The sequence below is a fragment of the Sitophilus oryzae genome, unplaced genomic scaffold (genome assembly GCF_002938485.1).
Source record: "Sitophilus oryzae breed Bouriz unplaced genomic scaffold, Soryzae_2.0 scaffold_1625_pilon_pilon, whole genome shotgun sequence".
NCBI lineage: Eukaryota > Metazoa > Arthropoda > Insecta > Coleoptera > Curculionidae > Sitophilus > Sitophilus oryzae.
This window is the reverse complement of record NW_022146309.1, coordinates 2,334,512-2,361,826: the sequence shown is the minus strand read 5'-3', so window position 1 is coordinate 2,361,826 and position 27,315 is coordinate 2,334,512. Positions and strand designations below refer to the sequence as shown.

The 27,315-nt window shown below is 31.6% G+C and overlaps 1 protein-coding gene across 1 annotated transcript in view; it reads right to left on the bottom strand.

The window, feature by feature from the left end:
• Positions 1-10,804, bottom strand: part of LOC115880525 (octopamine receptor beta-1R-like) — an 83,531-nt gene extending 72,727 nt beyond the window's left edge. The window contains exon 1 of the mRNA XM_030897742.1: positions 10,062-10,804. Within this exon, the coding sequence (XP_030753602.1) occupies positions 10,062-10,804 (743 nt within the window). The remainder of the gene's footprint in view (positions 1-10,061) is intronic.
• Positions 10,805-27,315: the final 16,511 nt, after the last annotated feature.

Genomic DNA, 27,315 nt, shown 5'->3' with positions numbered 1-27,315 from the left:
ATAAACTTCAGTAAATATTTAGTATTAAAAACTTTGATACCCTTGGAGAAATGAAGCCTTAAATTTTTTACTGCAATTTCACAAAATTGAAAATATTTCAAAAACGGTAAGGTTTAAGTATAATAAACCTTAATCAAATTTACCTTTATTTTAATCGTAGAAACTAAAAATGTAATAATATATAGGGTGTTCCCTTTAAAAAAATACAACTTTGATATTTTTTACTTATTTGGGACACTCTGTATCTTGTAAAATTATTTTTAAATTGTACCTCTAATAGTCCTTCATCGAAACCAAAACTTACAATTTGTAAAAATCTCATCGTTTAGCTACAATACTCCGTGTCGTATGTGGTGAACAACCCTGTATAGGGTGGTCCAAACTGTATTCCGGAAACTTCGGCAGTATATTCTGCAGATAAAAATAAGTAAAAAAGTTCGTATAAATGCATGTCCTAAAATGCTTAGTTTTACGAGATACAGGGTGTAGAAATTTTATTTTTATTTCGATTTTTTCCAAATAATTTCTGAAGTAACGTCAAAATTTGGATGAAAATTGGTGTCCGGAAGTTTTTCGACATGAGAAATTTGATTTTGATGTCAGTATGATTCCTACTTGTAGAGGGCGCCACCTATATATTCTTAAACTAGTTTGAAGACTAATAACTTTTCGTCTGCACCTGTATAAAACTACTGAGTTAAAAAAATATATATTTACGACGTTTTTTATGTAAAAAAGGTCTCTTGGTAAAAATCGCTACGAGTAATGGTTCCCGAGATATTTGGAATCGAAATTATCAATACCTGTCATCATTGACATAAATTAAACATGTTAACTAAATAGTTATTACACTGAAATCGTAAATTTGAAATGTTTTTGTGCCAAATATTTAACAAAAACTGTTTTATCATCATTTTTTCGCAGAAAAAAAAGTTTATGCTTAATTATAAAAAATTAAAGTTCTCAAATTTGTTATTTCAAAAATCAAAATAAAAATATGAAACTTCTACACGCTGTATCTCCGAAACTATTATATTATATTAGAAAGTTATAAAATGCTATCTCCAATCTAAACTTTCCTTTTACCTAATTTTATCATCGTTTTGTTTCTTTCCACTAACTACATCATCAAACTAACGTAATAATACCCCATATTGTTACAAAAATAATCTAATAAGCGTTGGAAAGTTTGACGTGGAAACTCCGTTTTCCATGTTATAAACAAGGTGAGTGTTGCCTATAGTTTAACCGCATGCTTAATACAAATTTCCAAGTTCATAAATTAACAGATGGGCGTATAGAACAGAGAGGAAGACATTTTTAGTTGTACAAAGTGGTTATTTGTATAAAAAATACAAAAATAATACACTACTCGTCTTTGACGCTGTTTTTTTTTGATCGTATGGATTATATGTATATTATTCAATGTCTTTTATGATTTTTTAACAGCTCAGTTACAATGTATTTTTTAATATAAAAACCTAGAAAGATGGATGAAACATAAAATAAAAATTCGATAATAAAAATATTTACATTTTTTTGGTTCTTGTGATCATATGGTATTTTTTTCCTGTATATTTTCTTCTGAAAAAAGCGTACCTTTAAAGAAGCTGATCTTCTTTTCTAAATTTAATTTTTTATGAAGTTTCTCTAACGGAAATAAATATAAAACAAACTTAAGGACATTAAGAAAGTAAGGTAAAGAGTCGTTTAAGCTTCCTGTTCGTTTAGTTCAAGAATAATTAAAAATTCAGAGTGAAAAAAAAAGGACACCAATTTATAATTAAAGGACATTTTTGCGAAAAAAGTTTTACCGATGGAAAGTTTTAGGGTGAGACCTTTAATTAGGTATTTTAAATGACTTTGCCACCTGAAAGCTATCCTCTTTACAGTCTTCTCTTTTTCTTACTTGATTAAAAAAGCAGGATAGAAAACACTCTTTATTTGAAGTTCATTAACATTTTTAAATTTATTTATTTCGCATCGACGAAATAAGAAAAATAAATGTTTACTTATTTCAGTTTTGGACAAAGTTAAAAAAGATATTAAGAGTCCATAAAAAAAAATTAAAGTTTCCATTTCATTAGTCCGAAAAATTAGCGTTCGGCATTTAGCGTTTTATGTAAAACTGACTAGGTATTTTTACATAAATGAAGAAGGAAATTAAAGATAAAGGATTATACTATATCAGTATTGTAGCACATTTTTCATTAGTCCGAAAAATTAGCGTTCGCCATTTAGCGTTTTATGTAAAACTGACTAGGTATTTTTACATAAATGAAGAAGGAAATTAAAGATAAAGGATTATACTATATCAGTATTGTAGCACATTTTTCATTAGTCCGAAAAATTAGCGTTCGGCATTTAGCATTTTATGTAAAACTGACTAGGTATTTTTTACACAAATGAAGAAGGAAATTAAAGATAAAGGATTATACTATATCAGTATTGTAGCACATTTTTCATTAGTCCGAAAAATTAGCGTTCGGCATTTAGCGTTTTATGTAAAACTGACTAGGTATTTTACACAAAATGAAGAAGGAAATTAAAGATAAAGGATTATACTATATCAGTATTGTAGCACATTTTTCATTAGTCCGAAAAATTAGCGTTCGGCATTTAGCGTTTTATGTAAAACTGACTAGGTATTTTTACACAAATGAAGAAGGAAATTAAAGATAAAGGATTATACTATATCAGTATTGTAGCACATTTTTCATTAGTCCGAAAAATTAGCGTTCGGCATTTAGCGTTTTATGTAAAACTGACTAGGTATTTTTACACAAATGAAGAAGGAAATTAAAGATAAAGGATTATACTATATCAGTATAGTAGCACATTTTTCATTAGTCCGAAAAATTAGCGTTCGGCATTTAGCGTTTTATGTAAAACTGAATAGGTATTTTTACATAAATGAAGAAGGAAATTAAAGATAAAGGATTATACTATATCAGTATTGTAGCACATTTTTCATTAGTCCGAAAAATTAGCGTTCGGCATTTAGCGTTTTATGTAAAACTGAATAGGTATTTTTACATAAATGAAGAAGGAAATTAAAGATAAAGGATTATACTATATCAGTATAGTAGCACATTTTTCATTAGTCCGAAAAATTAGCGTTCGGCATTTAGCGTTTTATGTAAAACTGACTAGGTATTTTTACATAAATGAAGAAGGAAATTAAAGATAAAGGATTATACTATATCAGTATTGTAGCACATTTTTCATTAGTCCGAAAAATTAGCGTTCGGCATTTAGCGTTTTATGTAAAACTGACTAGGTATTTTTACACAAATGAAGAAGGAAATTAAAGATAAAGGATTATACTATATCAGTATTGTAGCACATTTTTCATTAGTCCGAAAAATTAGCGTTCGGCATTTAGCGTTTTATGTAAAACTGACTAGGTATTTTTACATAAATGAAGAAGGAAATTAAAGATAAAGGATTATACTATATCAGTATAGTAGCACATTTTTCATTAGTCCGAAAAATTAGCGTTCGGCATTTAGCGTTTTATGTAAAACTGACTAGGTATTTTTACATAAATGAAGAAGGAAATTAAAGATAAAGGATTATACTATATCAGTATTGTAGCACATTTTTAGACAACTTCTTTATTTTTAAGATTTTGATGGTTAAACATCAACAAAATATTCCTTATCTTTGGACTAAATTTTCTCGAAAATAAAGACATAATTTAAAATTCCGTAACATTACGGAAATAGATTGAAGTTTTGTGAATACAGTGATATATAATTTATATAGTTTTGTAACAAATTGCTCGATATTTTATGATAAATGCTGAAGCTCTGCAAACCTTAATCAAGCCTTAATCCAAGCACGTGTGTTTGGAATTTTGGGTGTGGCTTCACACGACGGGCTAAGTCTTCTAAAAAATAATATATATTTCCTTCGGCTACACACCCGTTTTACCCGAAAAGTACCTACAGCGTAATAGACTCTTAAAGAATTTTCCCTTATTTTGCTAGTTTCATCAGATTAATCTCTTATTTAATAACTAAAAATAAATATAGAAGATACTTAAAATTCTTTTGGTTAAAATGTTAAATTTTATGATTTTTTAATAGATTTTAGTGTGTACAGTTTTCATCCACCGACAAACCTTAATGTTATGGTTTATCGTGAGATATTCCCCAATCTACTACAACATCGTTACCGTCCATGCATCATTTAATTAAACAGCGTTTTGTTAATTAAGCTGCGACCTGACAGATTCAATTAACAGCCGGTTTGGACCCTACCTTGGGCCCCATTTACCCCAATATTTTTGCCAAATCCCTCCTAAAGTTAAACACAATATACACAGACCTACAAAATACAATTAGTTGCAAATTCTATGTGCAAATATCCGATTCGTTTTGATTAAAAAAAGCTGGAAATCCTTTTGTTCAAATAGATCATCGATACAAACTCGTATCGACTAGGACAGCGCTTTTTCCATGTTTAATTGGAAAAAAATGAGTGTATTGAGTAAATCCGGCCAATAACCAGCGTTTTGTTTGCATAGCGTGGCAAAAAAAACGTAGGTAGTGTTTTAACATACCGGGTTGTGACTAAAAGTGACTCACCCCTATAACTTTTTTATTTTTTCAGGCAAAAAAACGAGATTCGGTATGTTAGTATATGACATAAATAAGGATTGATTGACGTATTCAATTGTTTTCGGTCACTTCCTGTTTCACCGGAAATGACTACCACTTTTGATTTTTAAATGATATCCTCGGTATTTTTTTACGTTATTCCATAGGGAAAGACACTCTTGATAAAGAAGGCCTTTGATAGAGTCCAACTAAAAGACATCATCACTATCTTGGAAAGCAGTAATGTCTCGAAAAAACTCACAGAACTTATCAAGGACTTAAACACAAACACAACAACCCAAATAAGAACAAACTTTACCTTAACGCAGAGTCTTCAAACTACAACTGGTATTCGCCAAGGCGACAGTCTCAGCCCTCTGTTATTCAACACAATCATGGATCAAGTAATAAAAACCGTCAAGAATACTGGATTAGGATATCGAATGGGAATGCATAAAGTAAACATATTATGCTATGCCGATGACGCAGTACTTATTGCAGAGTCAGAGGACGACCTCCAAAGAATGCTACAAGCTTTTAACTGACAGGCAGAAAAACTTAACATGCAAATTTCCACAAATAAGACCAAATGCATGACCATTACAAAGGAGCCTCTACGGTGCAAATTGGTAATAAAAAACAAAACTATTGATCAGATAATGTCATTCGAGTACCTCGGATGCAAAATTACAAGCTCAGGATTCCTGGAAGAAGAAGTAAAGAAACAAGCCAATAAAGCTGCCGCAATATCAGGACATCTTAAATATCCCATATTGAAAAACAAACATTTCAGTACAGAATGTAAGTCAAAAATATACAAAACCTGCATACGACCAGTGATGACATATGGTGCGGAAACCAGAGCCGAAACATCAGTAACAAAGAGAGTCCTACGAACTACTGAAATGAAGACCTTAAGAATGATAACTGGATACACATTGAGGGACAGACAGAGAAATGTAGACATAAGAGAAAAGTGCCAAACAAACGACGTTGTCAGATGGATAAGGCAGAGAAGAAGGGAATGGAACCAGCATGTCAATAGAATGGGCCCCGACAGAATGGCCATAATAATTACATACTGGACGACCACCTAAACGTTGGCAAGACAGTTGGCAGTCAACTTCGCAAGAGTTGCTTAGACGAGGAGGAAACCGGAGCTAAACAGGCGATACGCCTTCTAAAAGAAGAAGAAGGAGAAGGAAAGACACTCTGTTTCCGGAACCTAAATGTCCCAAGAAAATTAATATAAGAATATATCGATACAAGGCTCAAGAACTCAAAATTTCCAAGAAAAAATTTAAAAATTAACTTGGAGTTAGTTTTCCACAAAATTCGAACTCTTCAAGCTGAAATCCTGGCTTGCAGACTTTCCTTCTGCCGAATTTTCCGGAATTAAATCGAGCCCTTGTCTTTTCCGGACGTTTTCACCATGCAGGGGTTTAAAGTCGACGGAAAAGCGCGATTTTTCTTTATTTTTCTAGGCAAACCGGACATTTCGGACGCTTTTAGAGGAATTTCCCGAGAAAAACGCTCGCATAGTCTTTATCGAAATAGATTGAATTTTCACCAGACGCGAAGAAAAATAAACAAAAACTGTTTCTGATAAAACCGTAGACATGCTTAAGAGATAGATATACAGGGTGTTAAAAAATAGTGTATCTAACTTAAGCTGGTTATCCTATAGATAAAAATAAAACAAAAAGTTTCTATAAAAATATAAGTCAATATTTTTATTAAACGGTTTTATTTAGCTCGACCCGTACGGTATTTATTGATTGTTTGGGTCAAAATTCGAAATTGAAATTTAAGTACCTTCCTGTTGTCAGATTGATCTGGTATTTGATTTGGTACACACCTTTAGTTCCGATGACAATACAATATAGTAATATCAATAACATTGTAAATCTAAGATGGCCGCCGGTACAAAATGGCGGATTCCATATTTTTCCACAACCCCCTCAATATGGGTATCAAATGAAAGGGCTACACTAGTAGAATACTGTGATTATGACAAAATTTAAAATCCAAGATGGACGTCGTTACAAAATGGCGTATTAGGTGAGGGCATGAGTAGTCGTGTCCAGAACAGTTGTGTCCAAGATTGTGTGACGTTAGAAGGACAGATAAAAAAAAATAGGTGATTAGATGTACCTACGTAGTTAGCGGTAGCTTTACCACCCAAGTTAAGGTAATAGGTTAAAACGTGCTGAGGACTGTATGGCATTAGAGTGGCTAAAAATGTAATGTCGAAAGCGTTTTTCCCTCAAGATTGGGCGCCTCTTGTTGTATATTATAGCCTTGCCCCTCTACTGGAATATGGGGGGGGGGTCGACCGTTAAAATGTCCATTACTCGTGGGAACAACATGGAAACAATAAATAAAAAAACAAACAAAAATAAAAACGAAACTGCTACACAACGAAAAAGAAGGCTCGAAAAGGCGAAAGAAAAGTATAGAACGAAACGTGCAAAAGAAAGTGAAAATTAAACCTGAACCTCTGGGGGATCGACCGTTAAAATGTCCATTACTCGTGGGAACTTCAAAACCCAAGTGATGAGTTTGCAACAGACAAAGTGTTAAGGGTATACCCCACTAATCAGCAAGTAAACAATCACAACGCTGCTGTTTTAAATCTGTTCCGGAATAAGGGATCTCGAATTTATACCATTAAAGCACAGGACCAACTAATTGACGCCACACGAAATACAGATAATTTAAATTTAGCAAATATAATACCAACAGATATAAATAAGACTGGAGGCTTACCATCAGTACGTGAAATATTTGTAGGAGCAAAAGTAATGTTGCGGTCCAACATTGACGTTACAAAAGGATTGGTAAATGGTGCTATAGGCCACATTACAGAAATTGTTTGGCCTCAGTTCCGTCGAACTCAAATGTACGAAATAGATGTACCATCAGTTTGGATTGACTTTGGCGTATGTGACTTTTGCTGGAGTTTCCAGCAAAATTCAATTATGGTACAGCTGAAAGAAGGATGTTACCCTTAATTTTGTCATGGGCATCCACCGTCCATAAAATGCAGGGCAGCACAGTCGACCATGCAGTAGTGTATTTGGGCTCAAATTGTTTGAGGAAGGGCAAGCATACGTGGCTCTAAGTCGAGTCAAGTCTCTGGAAGCGCTATGTATTGAGGAATTAGATTGTAATAAATTATCAGGTAAAAACCATGTAATAATGATGCACTAAATGAATTAAATAGAATGAGAAATATTCGGTAGGCATTTCCGTTAAATACTAAAAACTAGAAAATAAAAAATCGGTAAAAAAACTTTTAAGTTAAACGGTTTTATCTTATGTGCACTGAAAACTAGAAAATTATAATAACAATTAGGTATTTTGAACTTCTAGTTCAGAAATATTTTAGTACTAGGCAGAATAGCTTTTAGGCATATTAGACTAAAATAAAAACGTGGGGCCCCTCTGAAATCCTACCTATGGCAAAGCATATCTTTATACTTTGGTAGATCATGAGCTCGGCGTTCGCTGGTGAAGCCGCCACGGCTGGTTATTGATTGTCAAAATCTCCAGTTACGATTATAGTAAGTCGATGCAATCCACACTTAGTATAGAAGAAAGTATTACAGCAATAGTTAATGGGCCCCACGTTTTTATTTTAGTCTAATATGCCTAAAAGCTATTCTGCCTAGTACTAAAATATTTCTGAACTAGAAGTTCAAAATAAATAATTGTTATTATTATTTTCTAGTTTTCAGTGCACATAAGATAAAACCGTTTAACTTAAAAGTTTTTTTACCGATTTTTTATTTAATTCTCTTTCGTGTCGATTGCTGATTGAATTGAAGCCAGAAATGGCTCAAAACGAAATAAGTAAATTATCAACAGATATTCAGGCTGAGGCGACAAACGCCATATCCAAACTACTCCCATTTAAATCCCGAATAACTTATGAAAAGGAATACAAAAATTTTCAAAAATGGAAGCAATTAAAAACGTGCGAGAAGAAATAAAGTTTTTAACCTATCCTCGCTGTTAAAGTATCATTTAATCTACCTTTGCGGTTAAAGTACTATTTTATCTAGTATTTTTGATAGATATAAAGTAATTTTAACAGTTGCTATGGAAAAAATACACAAAATATATTATTTTATTATTTTTTTAGCCTTTCAAGTGCTGTAACTTCTTCGCGAAGCATTTTAGGGCATATATGTTCATAGGAACTTTTCATTTTATTTTTATCTGTACACAATTTTCTTGACATCCTGTATAACTCCTTCCATCTATATTTAGACCACGTTAGGTTTATTTTGGCCAAAGATATAGGTACTAAATTTATCGCTGGCTGATTTTATTTCGCATGGGGATGGTTTCTCTGACCCGCGGCCAAATATTGGACGCTATAAAGGCCCCCAGGCTAGATCGATAACCCGAGACTTAATAAACATTTCACTCACTTGAAAATCCAATTCGCATTGTCCAATTCACGTATCAAACTTATACAGGGTCTTCCTCAAACCCCCTACATCCATTTCAATACAACTAAAAGTATAATATTAATAGAAAAAAAAATCATATTCAAAGTTAAAATATCTCGTCTATATTTTTAAAACATGAAAAGGTACATTTTTTGTGATTCTCCTATTTATTTTTCAGTAGCTGGCTCTGTGTAAATTCGCAAAGAGCAAAGCCGGAAAATACGAAACAATACATTTTCTTTATTGTTATCGGAAAATGCAGAGGAGCTATGTAGATACTCTTCTGTTTTCCCAACGTTTTCCTGTTTGTATATGAAATTCGTAATAAGATTTTCGAATGTAAAATTCTCTTTGGCCCGTTGAGGCTTTCTACAGTTTGATAGATCGATAGAAAGTAGAACTTCTGGATTATTAACTGAATATTTAACATCGTAAAATTGTTCTTCACTATCTTTCTATACGCTAAGCTTGGACGTACATAGAAGAAGCAATACTATTTTAGTCAAAACTTGATATACAGGGTGGTTCGAACTGTATTCCGGATACTTCGGCAGCATATTCTGCAGATAAAAATAAGTAAGAAAGTTTGTATAAATATATGTATTAAAAATTAAAATGGCTTAGTTTTGGACATACAGGGTGAGAATTTTCATTTTTATTTTGATTTTTTCCAAATAATTTCTGAAGTAACGTCAATATTTAGATGAACATTGATGTCAAAAAAAATTATTTGGAAAAAATCGAAATAAAAATAAAACTTCTACACCCTGTGTCTCCGAAACTAAGCATTTTAGGACATACATTTATACGAACATCTTTACTTATTTCTATCTGCAAAATATGTTGCGGAAGTTTTCGGAATACAGTTCAGACCACCCTGTAGACACACTATTTTTTTACCGCCCCGTATAATCACTATAAATTTCTTCAAGAAAAATCTCTTTCTAGTTTTTGTCAATCAACAAAACACAAATCTAACTAAACAACTACTCCTTACCTGTACAACATTCTTTCTTGTCTATCTGCCTCCACATAAATCCGGTAATACATCAGTATCATCACCATTCCCGGCACCCAGAAGCTCACACTGGACGATATCACCGAGTAAGTCCTGTTCACAACGAACAAACATACGTCCGGGTTCTTTTTCCTGAACGCCGTGTGCTCCACCGTTGTGTACCAGCCCATAAAAATCGGTAAAAAGGACATTAAGGCTGGACTACACCAAACTATAGCCAGCATAACGATCAATCTGCCATTTGTCATGATCAGTGGGTAGTCCAGAGGCTGGACTATAGCGTAATATCGATCAACACTTATACAGCATAAATGTAGAATCGAAGCTGTTGAAAAATATACATCTAGAGAATTCCAGACATCACACATGAAGTATCCGAAGATCCAGTATCCTCCGGTAACTTCAACACTAAAATTGAAGCACATCGCCCATATAGCCACGAGCATATCTGCCAGAGCTAGACTCACAACGAAGTAATTTGTGATAACTCTGAGTTTTCTATGCCTCATGACCGAAACTATGACCAGGAGGTTCCCGAATAAGGCTGCTATGATTATCAGTGCCATGACGGTGGTTTTTAGGGCCACCAGGAATGTCCAGGGGTGGAGCCAGGTTTTTTCTACTGACATGGTTCTGTTGGGGGTGATGTCTATGATGTCTAAAGTGTCGTTAATAGTGTCGTTTTGGTAGAGGTCCGTGGTTAATGAGAAAATGTCTGTCATAGTGTTGTTAGTTGTGGAGATGATCCGGTTCAAATATTCTCCAGTCCTTCATGATGGATTTTTTTATCTGAAAAAGAGAAAAAAGAAGATTTAATATAAGGGATGGAGCTTTTTTTACAAAAATGTATATTATTTCTTCCTGGGATTCAAATTCTATTTATATTCTATAATAATTTTTGGAAATAGAATTGTCCATTTCCAGAGAAACAAAATTGTTCTAAAGATTCCCACTAATTATTACTGATTTCAAGTTAATTTCTCATACAAGTTTCAAAAAATTATAAATTAATAGCTATTCAGTGTGCATACTTTATTTTCCGCATAGCTACTGTAAAATTGGTCGTGTAAATTTTAATTTATTTCCAATTTCGTATCGATAAATTGCGCTAGCGCCCAATTAGTTTGTTTTGAAAACGTTTATTGAATTTATTAATTAATGTTATTAAAATTTTAAACCTCTCGGTGTTTTACATAAATATTTCATAAATAAATTAACCGAAAATGGCATTGGGGTTGTTTAAAAAAATGATGTAGAAGTTTATTTAAATAAAATTCTAAAATAAAATATATGAAATGTTGTTTTATAGGCATTGTGTTTCCAAAAAATATATTTTCTTTTATGGTAACTAATAACATTCTAAAAAAAGTCTAGAATATTAAAAAATTTGAGAAAGACGTTTTATAAGTTACTTTTTATAAGTAACTTAGGAAGGTGTTAAAGCCGTAAAACTGTATAATGAGTTGTAAGCCAAGAAAGGGGGACAATATATTTATATGGCTAGAACTGTATATTATGCACTTTTTGAGTCGCACCTCAGGTATGCCCTTCCATTCTGGGGTACGTGTTGTGCGACTCGATATGACCGCATTTTCAAGCTCCAGAAGAGAGCTGTTCGATATTCGCTGGGACTAAACAGCCGAACTCATTGCCAGGACTTTTTAAAAAATTAAAAATATTAACTCTTCCTTCCTTATTTATATTTGAATCCGTTTGCCTAATACGTAAGCATGTATCAGCTTCTCAAGAAAGGCCATCTCACACTTATCCACTCAGGAACGCGGAGCAAGATCTTTATCTACATACCCCACGCTCAGGGTTAGTTAAAAGTTCAATATTATACAACTCGAAAAAAATGCATCACCTGCCATTTGAAATCAAATCCATAACATCATTTTCTTCATTTCGAAAAACATTGAAATCTTATTTACTACGCCGTAAATGACTTATTATGACTTTCTACGCCGTAAATGACTTATATTTTGATAATCGAATTTGATCTTGTAGACACTGGTCTAATGTTTGCTATTACTATATTTAACAATGACATCGAAATAAATTTATCTAGAGGTCATTGATATTTACTATCAACTAACTAAATATTTTTGAATATTATTTTTATTTTTTTATTCTTTGACATTGTAAACATTTATAAATGTTTATTTTAAACAATAAGACTGACAATGTTATTTGTATAATGTTTTGTATTATCTTTTGTTTGTTTGTTTGTTTACTTTATATTTGTCTACAAATTGTAAAATTTTTTGACAATAAAGGCAATTATTTATTTATTTATTTATAAGGTCGTGTTGATTAACCACATCCCTATAATACACAGGATGTTTCTTAATGCCATGTGCAGAAAATTAATAAAGAATCTATTGTAACATCAAAGTTATTATGAACAAAATTTTATACCACCCTGTATCTCAAAAGTTAGGATGTTTAGGACGTTTTTTTCTTAGAATAGATCCAAGAATCTTCCTTTAAATACTACCATGTCATCAAAAAACACCCTGTATCAGACTCTTGGTTTAGCAAAGTATAAAAATATTCCCTTAACTCGTTTGAAAAACTTTCCAAATGCCAGTAAAACTCGTCTTAGAAAATACGAGTACCTACGTAACGTCGATATTTTTATAAAGTTTCAAAACTTTCAGATAGCCCTACTTAGTTTACAAGTACCGGGAGAATAAAATTCATAACGGCAAACTCAAAATACTAGTTTGCGACGTTGGAAGTAATTAGTTTTTTACTAAAAAACTTTCGAAATTTTTGTCACTTCTTGTTAATATTAAAAAGTCGTTTAAAAGTGCCCTTTTCGAGCATTAATTAAAAGAGGAAGAAAAATAACAAACTGCGTTTAAGGGATGTTAATTCTCGTTTGAATTGTAAATGAAACAAGCGCGACGTTAAAACAGAACGTAAATATCAAGATCATTACTTTGATCTACGGAATAAACAAGGTGCTTTAGTTTAATGGATATAGCTCAGTGGCGTTGCTGCAATAAGTGATTTGTGAGCAATATTTCCTAATAGTTAACCTTTTTTTCTTAATATATATCGCAATCTAGACAGAGCGTCTTGTGTCGCTTATTGGGTCGAGAGGTAGGCTCCTGACCCTTGCTGGAGAAGGTGGTAGGTTGTGTGCCACTTGTGGAGGATGATCCCAAGCAAGTGTCAGCCGCCCCTTTTGTAGTTTCCTTTGGATTTGGTCCCTTGGAACTTTCATTTGTAATGTTCCCAGTGTCGCTCGGGGGCTTGCTTCCCCACAGCTTCACCGGTGGTGTTTTTAATGCTAGATCTCATAGTGTTCCCACGAATCGCTAGGGATAGTCGGTCCACTTCCACAGAGCCCCGCATGTAGGAGTAAGGGGTAAATACAATGGGGTGCCCCTGATGCCCCAAGGATGAGGCCAGTAATGGCTCGTCCTCCATCTAGCCACGCATCCCTTTGAACTGGTCCCGCCATCGTAGGATTTAGGTTTTTGGTGAGATTGTCTCCTTTTGGTCCAGGCGGTTAAGCCAAGACCCCCCCACACCCTCTACCCGCGAGACATGACCACAGTCAGTAGGTTCTCGTCTGGCATCGTTATATGTCTTGGTGCAATTCCCTGGCCACGACAAAACGGTATGGATATGAGCCAGGGACAAGACGATATGGATCACAGAAATTACAACATGGTACCCGCGAGGAATTGAGAGTCCTAGAAGAAGACCAAACCTGTGAGGAGTATTAAATTGTGCATAAAGGTTTGCGGCGGTATAAAATTACATCTAAGTGTAGAAATTAACCATTTTTTAACTCCTTTTTCTCCGTAGTAAGGGCCGTCACTGATTTGCGTGCTTTTCGTTCAACAAGTTATTACTATGAAGGCCGCTGAAGTGATTAATGTGCAAAAGAAATACATAAGCTTTAAGAAATAACCCAATTAAATACCATTCTAAACAAGGTCAATGATTTTAAAATATCGTGGTCACAGAAACTTTTTTAAAATTGCCCCGTATTGGATACTAACTACTTAGTTTTTCGTTTATTTAACGTTTAAAATATTAATAAAGGTAAGAAATGACTTTTTTACTGATAATGTATAGGAATTTTGTGTACTTTTAGGAAATTGTGAGAAAAAAGCGAGCATATTAAGTTTGTAGTCAGTGCTTATATCTATCTCTATTTTCCATTAATAAATATTGAAATTTTATCAACAAATACCCTCGATTTATTTAAAATTCACACATCCACTAAATAATTCATTCTCTATCGTGGTATAATCAACCCGGTTCTTATTTAGCCGTGATAATTACTGTCCAACTAATAATGTGCTCCAGTTTTGGCTAACCGCACTTTGCTAAATTATTATAAACAAATCCCGATTAAAGCTCGTTTGTTGGTCAGCCCCCCCTCCCACCACCTATCGACAAAATCAAATGAGTTCTCCCTGTATCGATTTTGATATTAATAAAACATTACATGGCCGGCCGCATGTATAATACCTATGCATATATGTTTTTCGGATGTGACGACACAAAGATAAAAATAAATTAGCTGTATTATGTAGGTAAATATTTTGGAAAGTTAATTAAACATTCCATGAACTACACTTTCGACTATAAAAGCATAGGCATGTGGCTATAAAAGATAGACGAACGATTTTTATTAATAACCTTTTTTAATAACTAAGTGGTAACAACTTATAGTTATTTTTTATACAAGACGATAAAATGGTATTTTATCGTCGACCGAAAAAAATTCTGGAGACGATAATGCAATTTTATCGTCGTGTATAAAACAATATTTTTTTCCATAGCGAGTTACGTTTTAAAAAATATTCAGAAATTATTATTTCAAGGAATTTATTAGGTACGAGTAGAAAAAAATATTGTGCTGGGGTAGGCGTTGGTTTCTATTAGCGATGGGAACTATCGAATGAATTAGACTATCGAATGGTTACTGAATGAATGATTTCAACTATCGAATGGTTTTATTCGAATAAAATTTTCATTCATTCATTTGTATACTAAAGCATAAGTGACAACCTCGCCGTGCGACTAAATGGTTATCGTTGCGCCACGAGCCACGACTATCGAATGTGTTTGATAAATGTAATTTAGTATTCGTTTGATTTTTGTGTGCGTCAGTGCATTATTAGTTCTTCCAAATTTTTATAACTTCGCCTTGTAAATACTATGCTATTTTTGCGTTTATTAATATATTTAAAATACTAAAATAGTAATTTTTTTTTAATTCACGATTTTGTGCGAAGTGGTCAAAATTTTTCGGAAAATTTGTGTGATTTTCCGTAGCCCGATCTTTCAATTATTTAATTTTATATGATATATTATGGTTAGGTTAGATTGCATTTTTTTAATGGGAAATTTTGAGAAGTAACAATTTTTAAGAGAGATGAGATGAACTTACAATTAATTTTAAAAATACATATTTGTATTTTGGATGTTTTAATAATATGAATTAGTTGAACTTAATAATCATATTTAAGTAATGTGGTTAAGTAAATGATTATTGAACTCAAATTTTTGGGTGAGAAAATTAAATTGAAAGTTTTACACGTGCCAATTTAAAAAAAAAAAGTTAATAATGTTTGTATTTTGTTTATGCTAATTCTCTTACATGTAGTTTTTTGCGGAGAAATATTTCATTTATTTTTTAAAGTAAATGCCAGTAAAAGTAAATATTATTTTTAAATAGTAATATAAAGTAATAAAAAGTAATATAAATAATTTTGATTTCTAATTTTTTATTTATATTTTCCTTCCATTACACTGCATGCTTAGAAAATTAATAAATGTTTATATTTCATGATTTTAAAATTTGTTGTTAATATAACAAATTAGTTCTGTAACTATTATTATTTAATAAACCAACGTTGCCATTTAGAGACTATATTATAGGATCTAATATAAATACTTTTGACTTCTATTTGTTGTTTATATTTTGCTACTACTTAAAAAAATGTTTATATTATTAAATGATTTTAAATTTTGTTGTTAATAGGTATAACAAATTATTACTCTTATTATTATTTATTAAACCAGTCTTTGCTTAAAAACATTAAAATTCATTTTCCTACATCCAAAATAAAAAGTATTATTGCAGTGTAATAACAGAATATTAATAAAAAAAATGCAAAACATTAGACATACTATCCCTAACTAACTAATGCTAAAGAATAATATTCTTTGCTCATACCAACTAATACGAATATATGGCAACGGCGCCCTTCATAATGTATTTTCTGTGTAAATACTAGCACCTCAATAAAAAAATAATGTGTCCTTATCTTTATTTGACTCCGCAAAAAATCAAAGATGCCGGCTTGTTTCATAGCATTGCCACCGACCGCTGTCGGGTTTCTAGGAAAGAAACCTACGTCGCCGGACGACAACTAAAATCCAGTTTATATTTTATTAAAATCGATCCTGACGAATAAATGAATTTGATAAATGAATGAATTTTATAAATGAATGGTTTTTGCTGCCGAATTACTAGAATACAATATTTCAAGGCAGATGACGCATCTATTCGATAATTTTTATTCAAATAGTTTTCGACGAATGTTTTCTTACTAGCTATCGAATTATTCGAATGAATTGCAACTATCGAATGTTTCGATAGTATTCATTCGATAGTTCCCACTACTGGTGTCTATGTAATTTGACAAATAAATAAAGCTGTCTCTTGAGTTGTCAGTTTTGAGTCAATATTTTTTAATTCTCTTTCGTGTCGATCGCTGATTGAATTCGAGCCAGAAATGGTTCAAAACGAAATAAGTAAATTACCAACAGATATTCAGGCTGAGGCGACAAACGCCATATCCAAACTACTTCCGTTTAAATCCCGAATAACTTATGAAAAGGAATACAAAAATTTTTAAAAATGAAATCAATTAAAAAACGTGCAAGAAGAAATAAAGTTTTTAACCTATCCTCGATGTTAAAGTATCATTTAATCTACCTTTGCGATTAAAGTACTATTTTATCTACTATTTTTTTATGAACTTTATGTGAATGGACACCTTTAGCTGTTAAACTAACAACGAAGACCCTGTATATCTTGGGTATCTTTCCTTGTATTTATTTGTCCGAGTTAAAACCCTTATACAATATTTACCACAAACATACACGTACCGTATATCTTTCAAAGCAAGATATTTAACATGGGAACACAATTCCGCTAAACCCCCGGTTAAACTTTAACTACCTTTCTCCAATCCCACGCTAATTTATAGTGTTCCCAGCTTGCACTAGCTCGGCAAACATTGTCAGCCAGGCGTGCAAACAACGAGCCAGGTATATGGCGATTTAGAACTATAAAAAAACGGGCTTAAACTTCTCCCGTAAAACTAACTTAGAATTTAGTGTGGGCGGTAAAAAGTTTGATGAAGCTTAGGGAGATATTAAATTTTGAAAAATAACAGATGGTGGGTGAGATTGAAGACAGAATTGAGGCAATTTATCATTATTTTACTTTATATTTTTAGATAGTAATATTATGATTGGATCTTAGAGACACTATGCAATCTAAGATACATTTGATATTATATTATTTTCTGTTTTTATACTCACTTAAAATTTTGTTTTAAAGTGTTTTAAAGTTTTATACAGGGTAGTCCAAACTGTATTCTGGAAACTTGAGTCATATTGACATCAAAATCAAATTTCTCATGTCGAAAAACTCCCTGACAACAATTTTCATCCAAATATTGCTGTTATTTCAGAGAAGAAAGAAGAAGAAAGAAGAAGAAAGAAGAAGAAAGAAGAAGAAAGAAGAAGAAAGAAGAAGAAAGAAGAAGAAAGAAGAAGAAAGAAGAAGAAAGAAGAAGAAAGAAGAAGAAAGAAGAAGAAATAGAAAAGAAGAAATAAAAATAAAACTGTAAAATTTCAAGTCTGGAACAGAGAACTGGAAGGATTTGGACCATTATCTCTGTTCATATTATATTTACATTTATTTATTTTGTTACAGTGTTGCCGGATCATTTGAAAAGTGTAGCATCTTTGTTATTGTAAATGAAACATATTATTATCAAAGTAAAATAAAAATTTTGTAAGATTAAATGTATAAAGTGTATGCTTTGTCGAATTTACAACACAAATAAAAACATAATTTTTTACAAGTTAGTAGGTATTTTAGACAGTAGCTTGTCTAGATTACATAGATAATTTATTATCTGAACAAATATTGAACTCAATAAATAATTGTAAATCGTAAGCTAACAAATTATGAATCAAGAATTATTATATCAAAGAAACATGTTTTAAAGTTTTGATATCTCTAAAACTAATAAGCAAAATGTAAATTAAACTTCATTTTTAAGGTTTCGTACCCAAAGGGTAAAACCGTCCGTCACAAATGTCTATCTTATGAACCGTTATAGCTAGACAGTTGAAATTTTCACAGATAATATATCTATGTTGCCGCTATAAGAACAAATACTAAAAACAGAATTAAATAAATGTTTATAAATAAAAAAGTTCTTTCACTAAACATTATCTTTCAAGTAAGGATTTTACATAGAATCTTTAATCTTTCAAATCCTCGGTGGCCGCGTGGCTAAAGCGTTAGGACTTTACGCTGCTATGACGTTGGAGCCGTAGTAAGGCAGGTTTGAATCCTAGTCAAGGCAACTTTTTTTTAATCGTTTTTTTTTTAATTTTTACATATTAATTTTTACTTTTTACATATTTATTATTGCAATTTTTAGTAATGTGTTCCTTCATTTTTTTTAACTACTTATACGCGCATTCAAAATTTCAGCTAAATTGAAAAACGGGATGGTTATTAAAAATAATTCTATTCCTGATGAAAAGGGCAAACACAGAAAGGGTTTGCGCTATCTATTACCTCTCTGAAATCAAAATGGACACCGCTGACGCTCGTGTAAACTTAATTACAGCACAAGTGCCGCGTTAAGCCCTTTTTTCCAATAAAAGGCCGAATTTCAGAGTGGGAAGCATAGAGGAATTTACGGTTATGAGTTTAAGCCACAATTTGTTACTTATTACTGGGTTAATATGATTTGTTTATAGCTATTTTCACGAGTATGTTTCTTGTAATTGAATAAAAAAAACTCTCAGATTAAATTTCAAGATTTACTATACCGAAAAAAAAACTTTTTATCGAGAATTGACAAATCATATACGGCAATTTCTGGTCTTCAATATCTACTTTTTTAGCACTTCTAGTAACGTTTACCCTCAAAATTAATCATAATAAAACATAATAAACAGAAAATGAAGCCTGTAACACCCTGTAGCTACGACACAAAGCACAATCGAACCTACATATTATTATTATTATTATTATTTACACAATAGAAAGCGGTATAAAAATACCGATGAGTCTACTGTCTTTTTATGTTGCGCGTAATTGTTTCGAGTTTACTGGCCGTAATGCAAATGTACAGAACTCAAGGTATTCATTTCTTGATCAATTTTGTTATTAAATGAGTTGAGAGTTGGTACTGAAACACTTTCTTCTGACAGCGAGTTCCACGGGTACACTATGCGGTTAGTCAAAAAATTTTTTCGCTGGAGTTTGGACGATCTTTCCTTTTCCAGGCGTCTGCTGTGGCCTCTAAGTTGTGGAGTTTGGCAAGGATGGTATATATTTAATGGGCAAGTGTAGAAACAATTTAGAATTTTGTAAGTCTCTATCAAGTCCCCCCGCAAACGCCTCTGTTTTAATGTGGTGAGATTTAACATCGCAAGACGATCTTCATACTCTAGATCCTTAAGTTCATGGGGCATTTTTGTCACCTTGCGTTGAATTTTCTCGATGAGATCAATATCCTTCTGAAAATAGGGACTCCATATTATTTGACCATATTCTATTTTGGGTCTAATGTAGGACTTGTATATCTTTAAAATAAGATCAATAGAGCGGTCTTGAAATGCTCCTTGAATGAAATAAAGAAGAGAATTTGGTTTTTTAGTAATCTTTGATATAGGTACATACCATTTTAGATTTCTAGTAACTGTAATCCCTAGATCTTCCTGTTGTTCTACATGTCTTAGACTTAGTTCATTTAGGGTGTAGGTTTTGTGCGTAGAATTCATTCCAATGCTACGAATAGTGCATTTGTCCTCATTCAGCTTCATTCTCCATTGTTTGGCCCAGGATTGCACCAACTTTAGATCATGCTGAAGATTGACGTAGCTCGTTTCGGGATTTGCATATAACTTTGTATCATCCGCAAAAAATATGATATTCGTTTTTATGCCTCTTGCCAGATCACTGATATACAGGAGGAACAACAGTGGGCCCACACAGAGCCTTGAGGAACACCGCTGGTCACTTTGTGTTTAGTTGAAAGAGATCCATTTATTCTGACTTTGAAGTAGCGTCGGGTTAGGAACTTTGATATAAGTTTGAATAAATTCCCTCTTATGCCGTAGTGGTTTAGTTTATAAAGAAGCATCTTGTGGGGTACTTTATCAAATGCCTTTTCAAAGTCAAGATAGATGACGTCTGTTTGTTGGTTTCTATCACAGGCTGCTGTCCAATCGCTAAGACAAGATGTCATGTTCGTTATTGTGGATCGACCAGGAAGAAATCCATGCTGTGTGCTTGGTAAGATATCTTTTTCCATTAGGTATGGAGTAAGTGTGCGGATGATTACCTTTTCCATGCATTTACAGATGCAGCTAGTTAGACTAATTAATTACCGGTAATTACCAGCTAACTGTCTGTCTCCCTTTTTGTGAAGCGGTGTAACGAAAGAAAGAGACCAAGTATCTGGAAATTTGCCAGGTATTAGTAAATCATTAAATAGACATGCTAAAGGTTGTGCGAGGGCATGACAACATTTCTGAAGAAAAACAGTCGGTACACTATCTGGACCCGGGCTACTGTCAGTTTTTAATGATTTTATGGCTTCGCTAACGTTGAGCTCTGTAAATTCTATGTTAGTAATCTCTTGCAGAAGCCTAGTGGCCTATATGTTGATACAAAAAGTAAATCTTACATTTACGTGAGGAACACGAGAGGTGGTACATGCTTTTTTAAACACCCTGTATTATTTTTGGATTTAACATGTTCAGATCTTAAAGTTTATTTTTAAGTTTCATCTTACGTGTTATTTTTGTGGAGAGATTAAATGTTTAAGGTGTATGCTTTGTAAAATTTACAACAAAAATAAAAACAATAATAATTTTTAGTAGGTATTTTAGACAGTAGCTTGTCTAGATTACATAGATAATTTATTATCTGAACATATACGGAACTTAATAAAGAAATCATAGGCCAACAGATTATGGTATCAAGAAATATGTCAAAGAACCACGTTTTAAAGTTTTAATTAATTATAAGTATACTAAATTATTTTATTACAACTATTAAATTTTAATTTTAAATGTATTTAATATGCTCCTTGTGTGAGCTTATTAAATAAATGTGAATCGTAGGCCAACAAATTACGTATCAAGGATTATATCATAGAAACATGTTTTAAAGTTTTAATTAAACATAAGTAAACTAATTTAACTGTTAAATTTTCAATTTAAATATATATTTAATATGCTTTTTGTATTAAAATCAACTGAAAAAAATAATTGAAAATTCTAAAAATACAGTTCCAAGACAGTAGTGTGTACTTCCCGTAAAATAAAGGATGCACAATCGATACCTTTGTATTATTAACAATGTGCCGGTCTCTTCTGGCTATCATAGTCCGGTGTAGTTTTTCCATTGAGGATATAAAGATTTAAGTAGCATTATTGATTTCCTGCACAAAATATAATTACGAATTTATAGTATTCTATCGTAGAAGGTAAAGGTTACACTGTGTTTTTTTTTGTGGAATATCAGTTAGAAAATACAAATACAGACAAATATGTAAATTATACGGCAATAATTATTACTAATGTAAAAATACAATTTAAAATTTTTATCTTCAAATATTGACAGAGTTGAATTAAAAATCGAATAAATAATATTGAAATTGCTACTTCATTTAGAATCGAATTCAAATGATACGAGTTATATTTAAATTATAATGATTTAATATTTAATCAGTCATATCAATAATTAATTTAATAATTGAAGAGACCATTTGCTATTATATTACGTAGCACATACCAAAAATAATATTGCAATATCGTAAAATCGTTTAATTTTAGATATTTATAGAAACTAACTTATTTAAATATGAAATATATAAAGAGAAAATTATTTATATATTATAACGAATATACAATTTTTGTACAAGTATGTGCTACGTCACTGTATTTAGTCAGGGGGTTTTATACAGTATAATATATATTTTTAGAATTTATTTATTGTTAAAATATTTTTAGCCGATCATACCAACAGGTATGCCAGGCTATTAAGATCGGCAAAAAGAAAGTTTTTTTAATTTCACTCAAAATGAGTTATTTGGCTCATAAATGACCTAAATACAAAATATTTTCATGGTGTCTGTCTGTCTGTCTGTCTGCCTGTCTGCCTGTCCGTCTGTCTGTAACACGATAACTCAAAAACCGCTAAACCGATTTTAACGAAATTTGGCATAAAAATACTGTGGCATCCGAGAATCTGGCCATTTTTGGTGGGGGTGGGGTGTTGGTAAGGGGGTATGGAAAAGGGTTAAAAATTTAAAGAATCGTAACTCCAAAATTACAATAGCTAGCGAAACGCGGTTTTCAATTTAAGATTAGGAATAATATTTGCAACAAAATTTTTAATAACATCATAATCAGTCAAAGTCGCAGTTTTTGAGATAATTGAAACTAAAAGAACTGCCTACCAACTTTTTATTAACATATTGTAGTATGGGCGGCTATACGTGCCCCCCGGCGCCAAATTGAATTTTTGAATAATTTCCAATATATTCATAATATTTAGAAATATATTTCTCAAGGAAACCTACAGTTATATCTTTAGAAACTAACTTTCTAATAAGCTCTACCCTATAACAACATGCTTACAATTTTTTCCCAGTTACCAAACTTTTGCTATAAGTTTTCAGCCTTTTCTATAATAATATAAATTTTCTAAAAAAAATTTAAGCAACATTTCAAAAATTAAATTTCCCAAATTAGTTTCCCAACAAACTTTTCCTTACATTTTTTTCCAATCCAATCAAAATCACCAATCAAAGTCACATGTTCCCGACTTTGACCCCTAACAATACACCCACAAACTGTTCTAAAATTAACGCTGGAAACTTTTCACTCGATTTTCACTGTTTCCATTGAAAACTTCATAATAATGGATAGAATAGTTCGCGCTGAAATTTTCCGCTGAGTTTTCCACGTGGTGTTTTCCTCGTGTCGCACGCGAAACTGGTCCTGAATCGAGCTTTCCACACGCTTTCCGCTTTTCCAGAGGAGAGAAGGAAAATCGTTATGGAGGGGGATGGAGTCGTTTGAGCTGGCCAATGGGGCGGCAGAGATTCCTAAACTATTTTTAACAACAAGATTCACACGTTAAATTACTATAGTTAGACTATCTGAAATGGTTTAAAAAATATTAATTTTTGTTTTTTGGTTTAGTTTTTAACAATAAATTTTATTAAAGAAAATTCTGACAAGACTGATATCAGATTTTCTTTTCCAATAATTTTTATTGCTAACTTTCAAAGAATGAGTTAAAAACAAATGATTTAATTCTTTAAAATGATAGAAAACTGAAGTTTTCTGTGGGCTTGCAACTCTGTACACACTATATTTAAAACCTACGCTATTGCTTGTTTTTTTTTCTTGAACTAAATAAATCAACACAGTTGAACCAGTTAAAAACTCCATTAATTCTCAAAGAGTCTCTGTTTCTTGCAAAGAGGCTTTGAAGCGAAGGAGTAAGATAAACAACACCGCTATTTGGGACATTTATTTGAACGTCAACATATCCTCCAATTTGATAAGATTAAATGGGGGCAACGCAAACCTCCTTCTCTCTGTTTTTCCTCATTATTCTCCTCTTTGTTCCTCCTGTATTTCAAGTGGGAGGTTTAAAATACCTCCAGAAATAGACTCGTTATATTTTATACTGTTTCGGAGCTAAAAAAAACAGTTTATAAGAAATTGAAATATATTGTGCGTATTTTTAACTATATTACCTTTAATTTTCTTTATAGTATACGAAGCTGATGCACCAGGTCTTGCAAAATTGTTTCTGTTACTTTTCTTCGAGGCATTTTTTTTCTAATACGTTTATCTGATGTTTATTATCAAGAAAAGCATGTTGTTTTTTGCTAAAAGTGTTTTTTATTAAGTTTTATCTCTAATTTTCATTATATTATACAAAGCTGATGCACCAGGTCTTGCAAAATTGTTTCTGTTACTTTTCTTCGAGGCATTTTTTTTCTAATACGTTTATCTGATGTTAATTATCAAGAAAAGCATGTTGTTTTTTGCTAAAAGTGTTTTTTATTAAGTTTTATCTCTAATTTTCTTTATATTATACGAAGCTGATGCACCAGGTCTTGCAAAATTGTTTCTGTTACTTTTCTTCGAGGCATTTTTTTTCTAATACGTTTATCTGATGTTAATTATCAAAAAAAGCATGTTGTTTTTGCTAAAAGTGTTTTTTATTGAGTTTTATCTCTAATTTTCATTATATTATACGAAGCTGATGCACCAGGTCTTGTAAAACTGTTTCTGTTACTTTTTCTCGAGGCATTTTTTTCTAATACGTTTATCTGATGTTAATTATCAAGAAAAGCATGTTGTTTTTTGCTAAAAGTGTTTTTTATTGAGTTTTATCTCTAATTTTCATTATATTTTACGAAGCTGATGCACCGGGTCTTGTAAAATTGTTTCTGTTACTTTTCTTCGAGGCATTTTTTTTCTAATACGTTTATCTGATGTTAATTATCAAGAAAAGCATGTTGTTTATTGCTAAAAGTGTTTTTTATTGAGTTTTATCTCTAATTTTCATTATATTATACGAACCTGATGCACCAGGTCTTGTAAAACTGTTTCTGTTACTTTTCTTCGAGGCATTTTTTTTCTAATACGTTTATCTGATGTTAATTATCAAGAAAAGCATGTTGTTTTTTGCTAAAAGTGTTTTTATTGAGTTTTATCTCTAATTTTCATTATATTATACAAAGCTGATGCACCAGGTCTTGCAAAATTGTTTCTGTTACTTTTCTTCGAGGTATTTTTTTTCTAATACGTTTATCTGATGTTAATTATCAAGAAAAGCATGTTGTTTTTTGCTAAAAGTGTTTTTTATTGAGTTTTATCTCTAATTTTCTTTATATTATACGAAGCTGATGCACCAGGTCTTGTAAAATTGTTTCTGTTACTTTTCTTCGAGGCATTTTTTTTCTAATACGTTTATCTGATGTTAATTATCAAGAAAAGCATGTTGTTTTTGCTAAAAGTGTTTTTTATTGAGTTTTATCTCTAATTTTCTTTATATTATACGAAGCTGATGCACCAGGTCTTGTAAAATTGTTTCTGTTACTTTTCTTCGAGGCATTTTTTTTCTAATACGTTTATCTGATGTTAATTATCAAGAAAAGCATGTTGTTTTTGCTAAAAGTGTTTTTTATTGAGTTTTATCTCTAATTTTCTTTATATTATACGAAGCTGATGCACCAGGTCTTGCAAAATTGTTTCTGTTACTTTTCTTCGAGGCATTTTTTTTCTAATACGTTTATCTGATGTTAATTATCAAGAAAAGCATGTTGTTTTTTGCTAAAAGTGTTTTTTATTGAGTTTTATCTCTAATTTTCTTTATATTATACGAAGCTGATGCACCAGGTCTTGCAAAATTGTTTCTATTACTTTTCTTCGGAGCATTTTTATTCTAATATGTTTATCTGATGGCAATTATCAAGAAACGCATGTTGTTTTTTGCTAAAAGTGTTTTTTATTGAGTTTTATCTCTAATTTTCTTTATATTATACGAAGCTGATGCACCAGGTCTTGCAAAATTGTTTCTGTTACTTTTCTTCGAGGCATTTTTTTCTTATACGTTTATCTGATGTTAATTATCAAGAAAAGCATGTTGTTTTTTGCTAAAAGTGTTTTTTATTGAGTTTTATCTCTAATTTTCTTTATATTATACGAAGCTGATGCACCAGGTCTTGTAAAATTGTTTCTGTTACTTTTCTTCGAGGCATTTTTTTTCTAATACGTTTATCTGATGTTAATTATCAAGAAAAGCATGTTGTTTTTTGCTAAAAGTGTTTTTTTTATTGAGTTTTATCTCTAATTTTCTTTATATTATACGAAGCTGATGCACCAGGTCTTGCAAAATTGTTTCTATTACTTTTCTTCGAGAGCATTTTTATTCTAATATGTTTATCTGATGGCAATTATCAAGAAACGCATGTTTTTTTTTGCTAAAAGTGTTTTTTATTGAGTTTTATCTCTAATTTTCATTATATTATACAAAGCTGATGCACCAGGTCTTGCAAAATTGTTTCTGTTACTTTTCTTCGAGGCATTTTTTTTCTAATACGTTTATCTGATGTTAATTATCAAGAAAAGCATGTTGTTTTTTGCTAAAAGTGTTTTTTATTAAGTTTTATCTCTAATTTTCTTTATATTATACGAAGCTGATGCACCAGATCTTGCAAAATTGTTTCTGTTACTTTTCTTCGAGGCATTTTTTTTCTAATACGTTTATCTGATGTTAATTATCAAAAAAAGCATGTTGTTTTTTGCTAAAAGTGTTTTTTATTGAGTTTTATCTCTAATTTTCATTATATTATACGAAGCTGATGCACCAGGTCTTGTAAAACTGTTTCTGTTACTTTTCTTCCAGGCATTTTTTTTCTAATACGTTTATCTGATGTTAATTATCAAGAAAAGCATGTTGTTTTTTGCTAAAAGTGTTTTTTATTGAGTTTTATCTCTAATTTTCATTATATTTTACGAAGCTGATGCACCGGGTCTTGTAAAATTGTTTCTGTTACTTTTCTTCGAGGCATTTTTTTTCTAATACGTTTATCTGATGTTAATTATCAAGAAAAGCATGTTGTTTATTGCTAAAAGTGTTTTTTATTGAGTTTTATCTCTAATTTTCATTATATTATACGAAGCTGATGCACCAGGTCTTGTAAAACTGTTTCTGTTACTTTTCTTCGAGGCATTTTTTTTCTAATACGTTTATCTGATGTTAATTATCAAGAAAAGCATGTTGTTTTTTGCTAAAAGTGTTTTTATTGAGTTTTATCTCTAATTTTCATTATATTATACGAAGCTGATGCACCAGGTCTTGCAAAATTGTTTCTGTTACTTTTCTTCGAGGCATTTTTTTTCT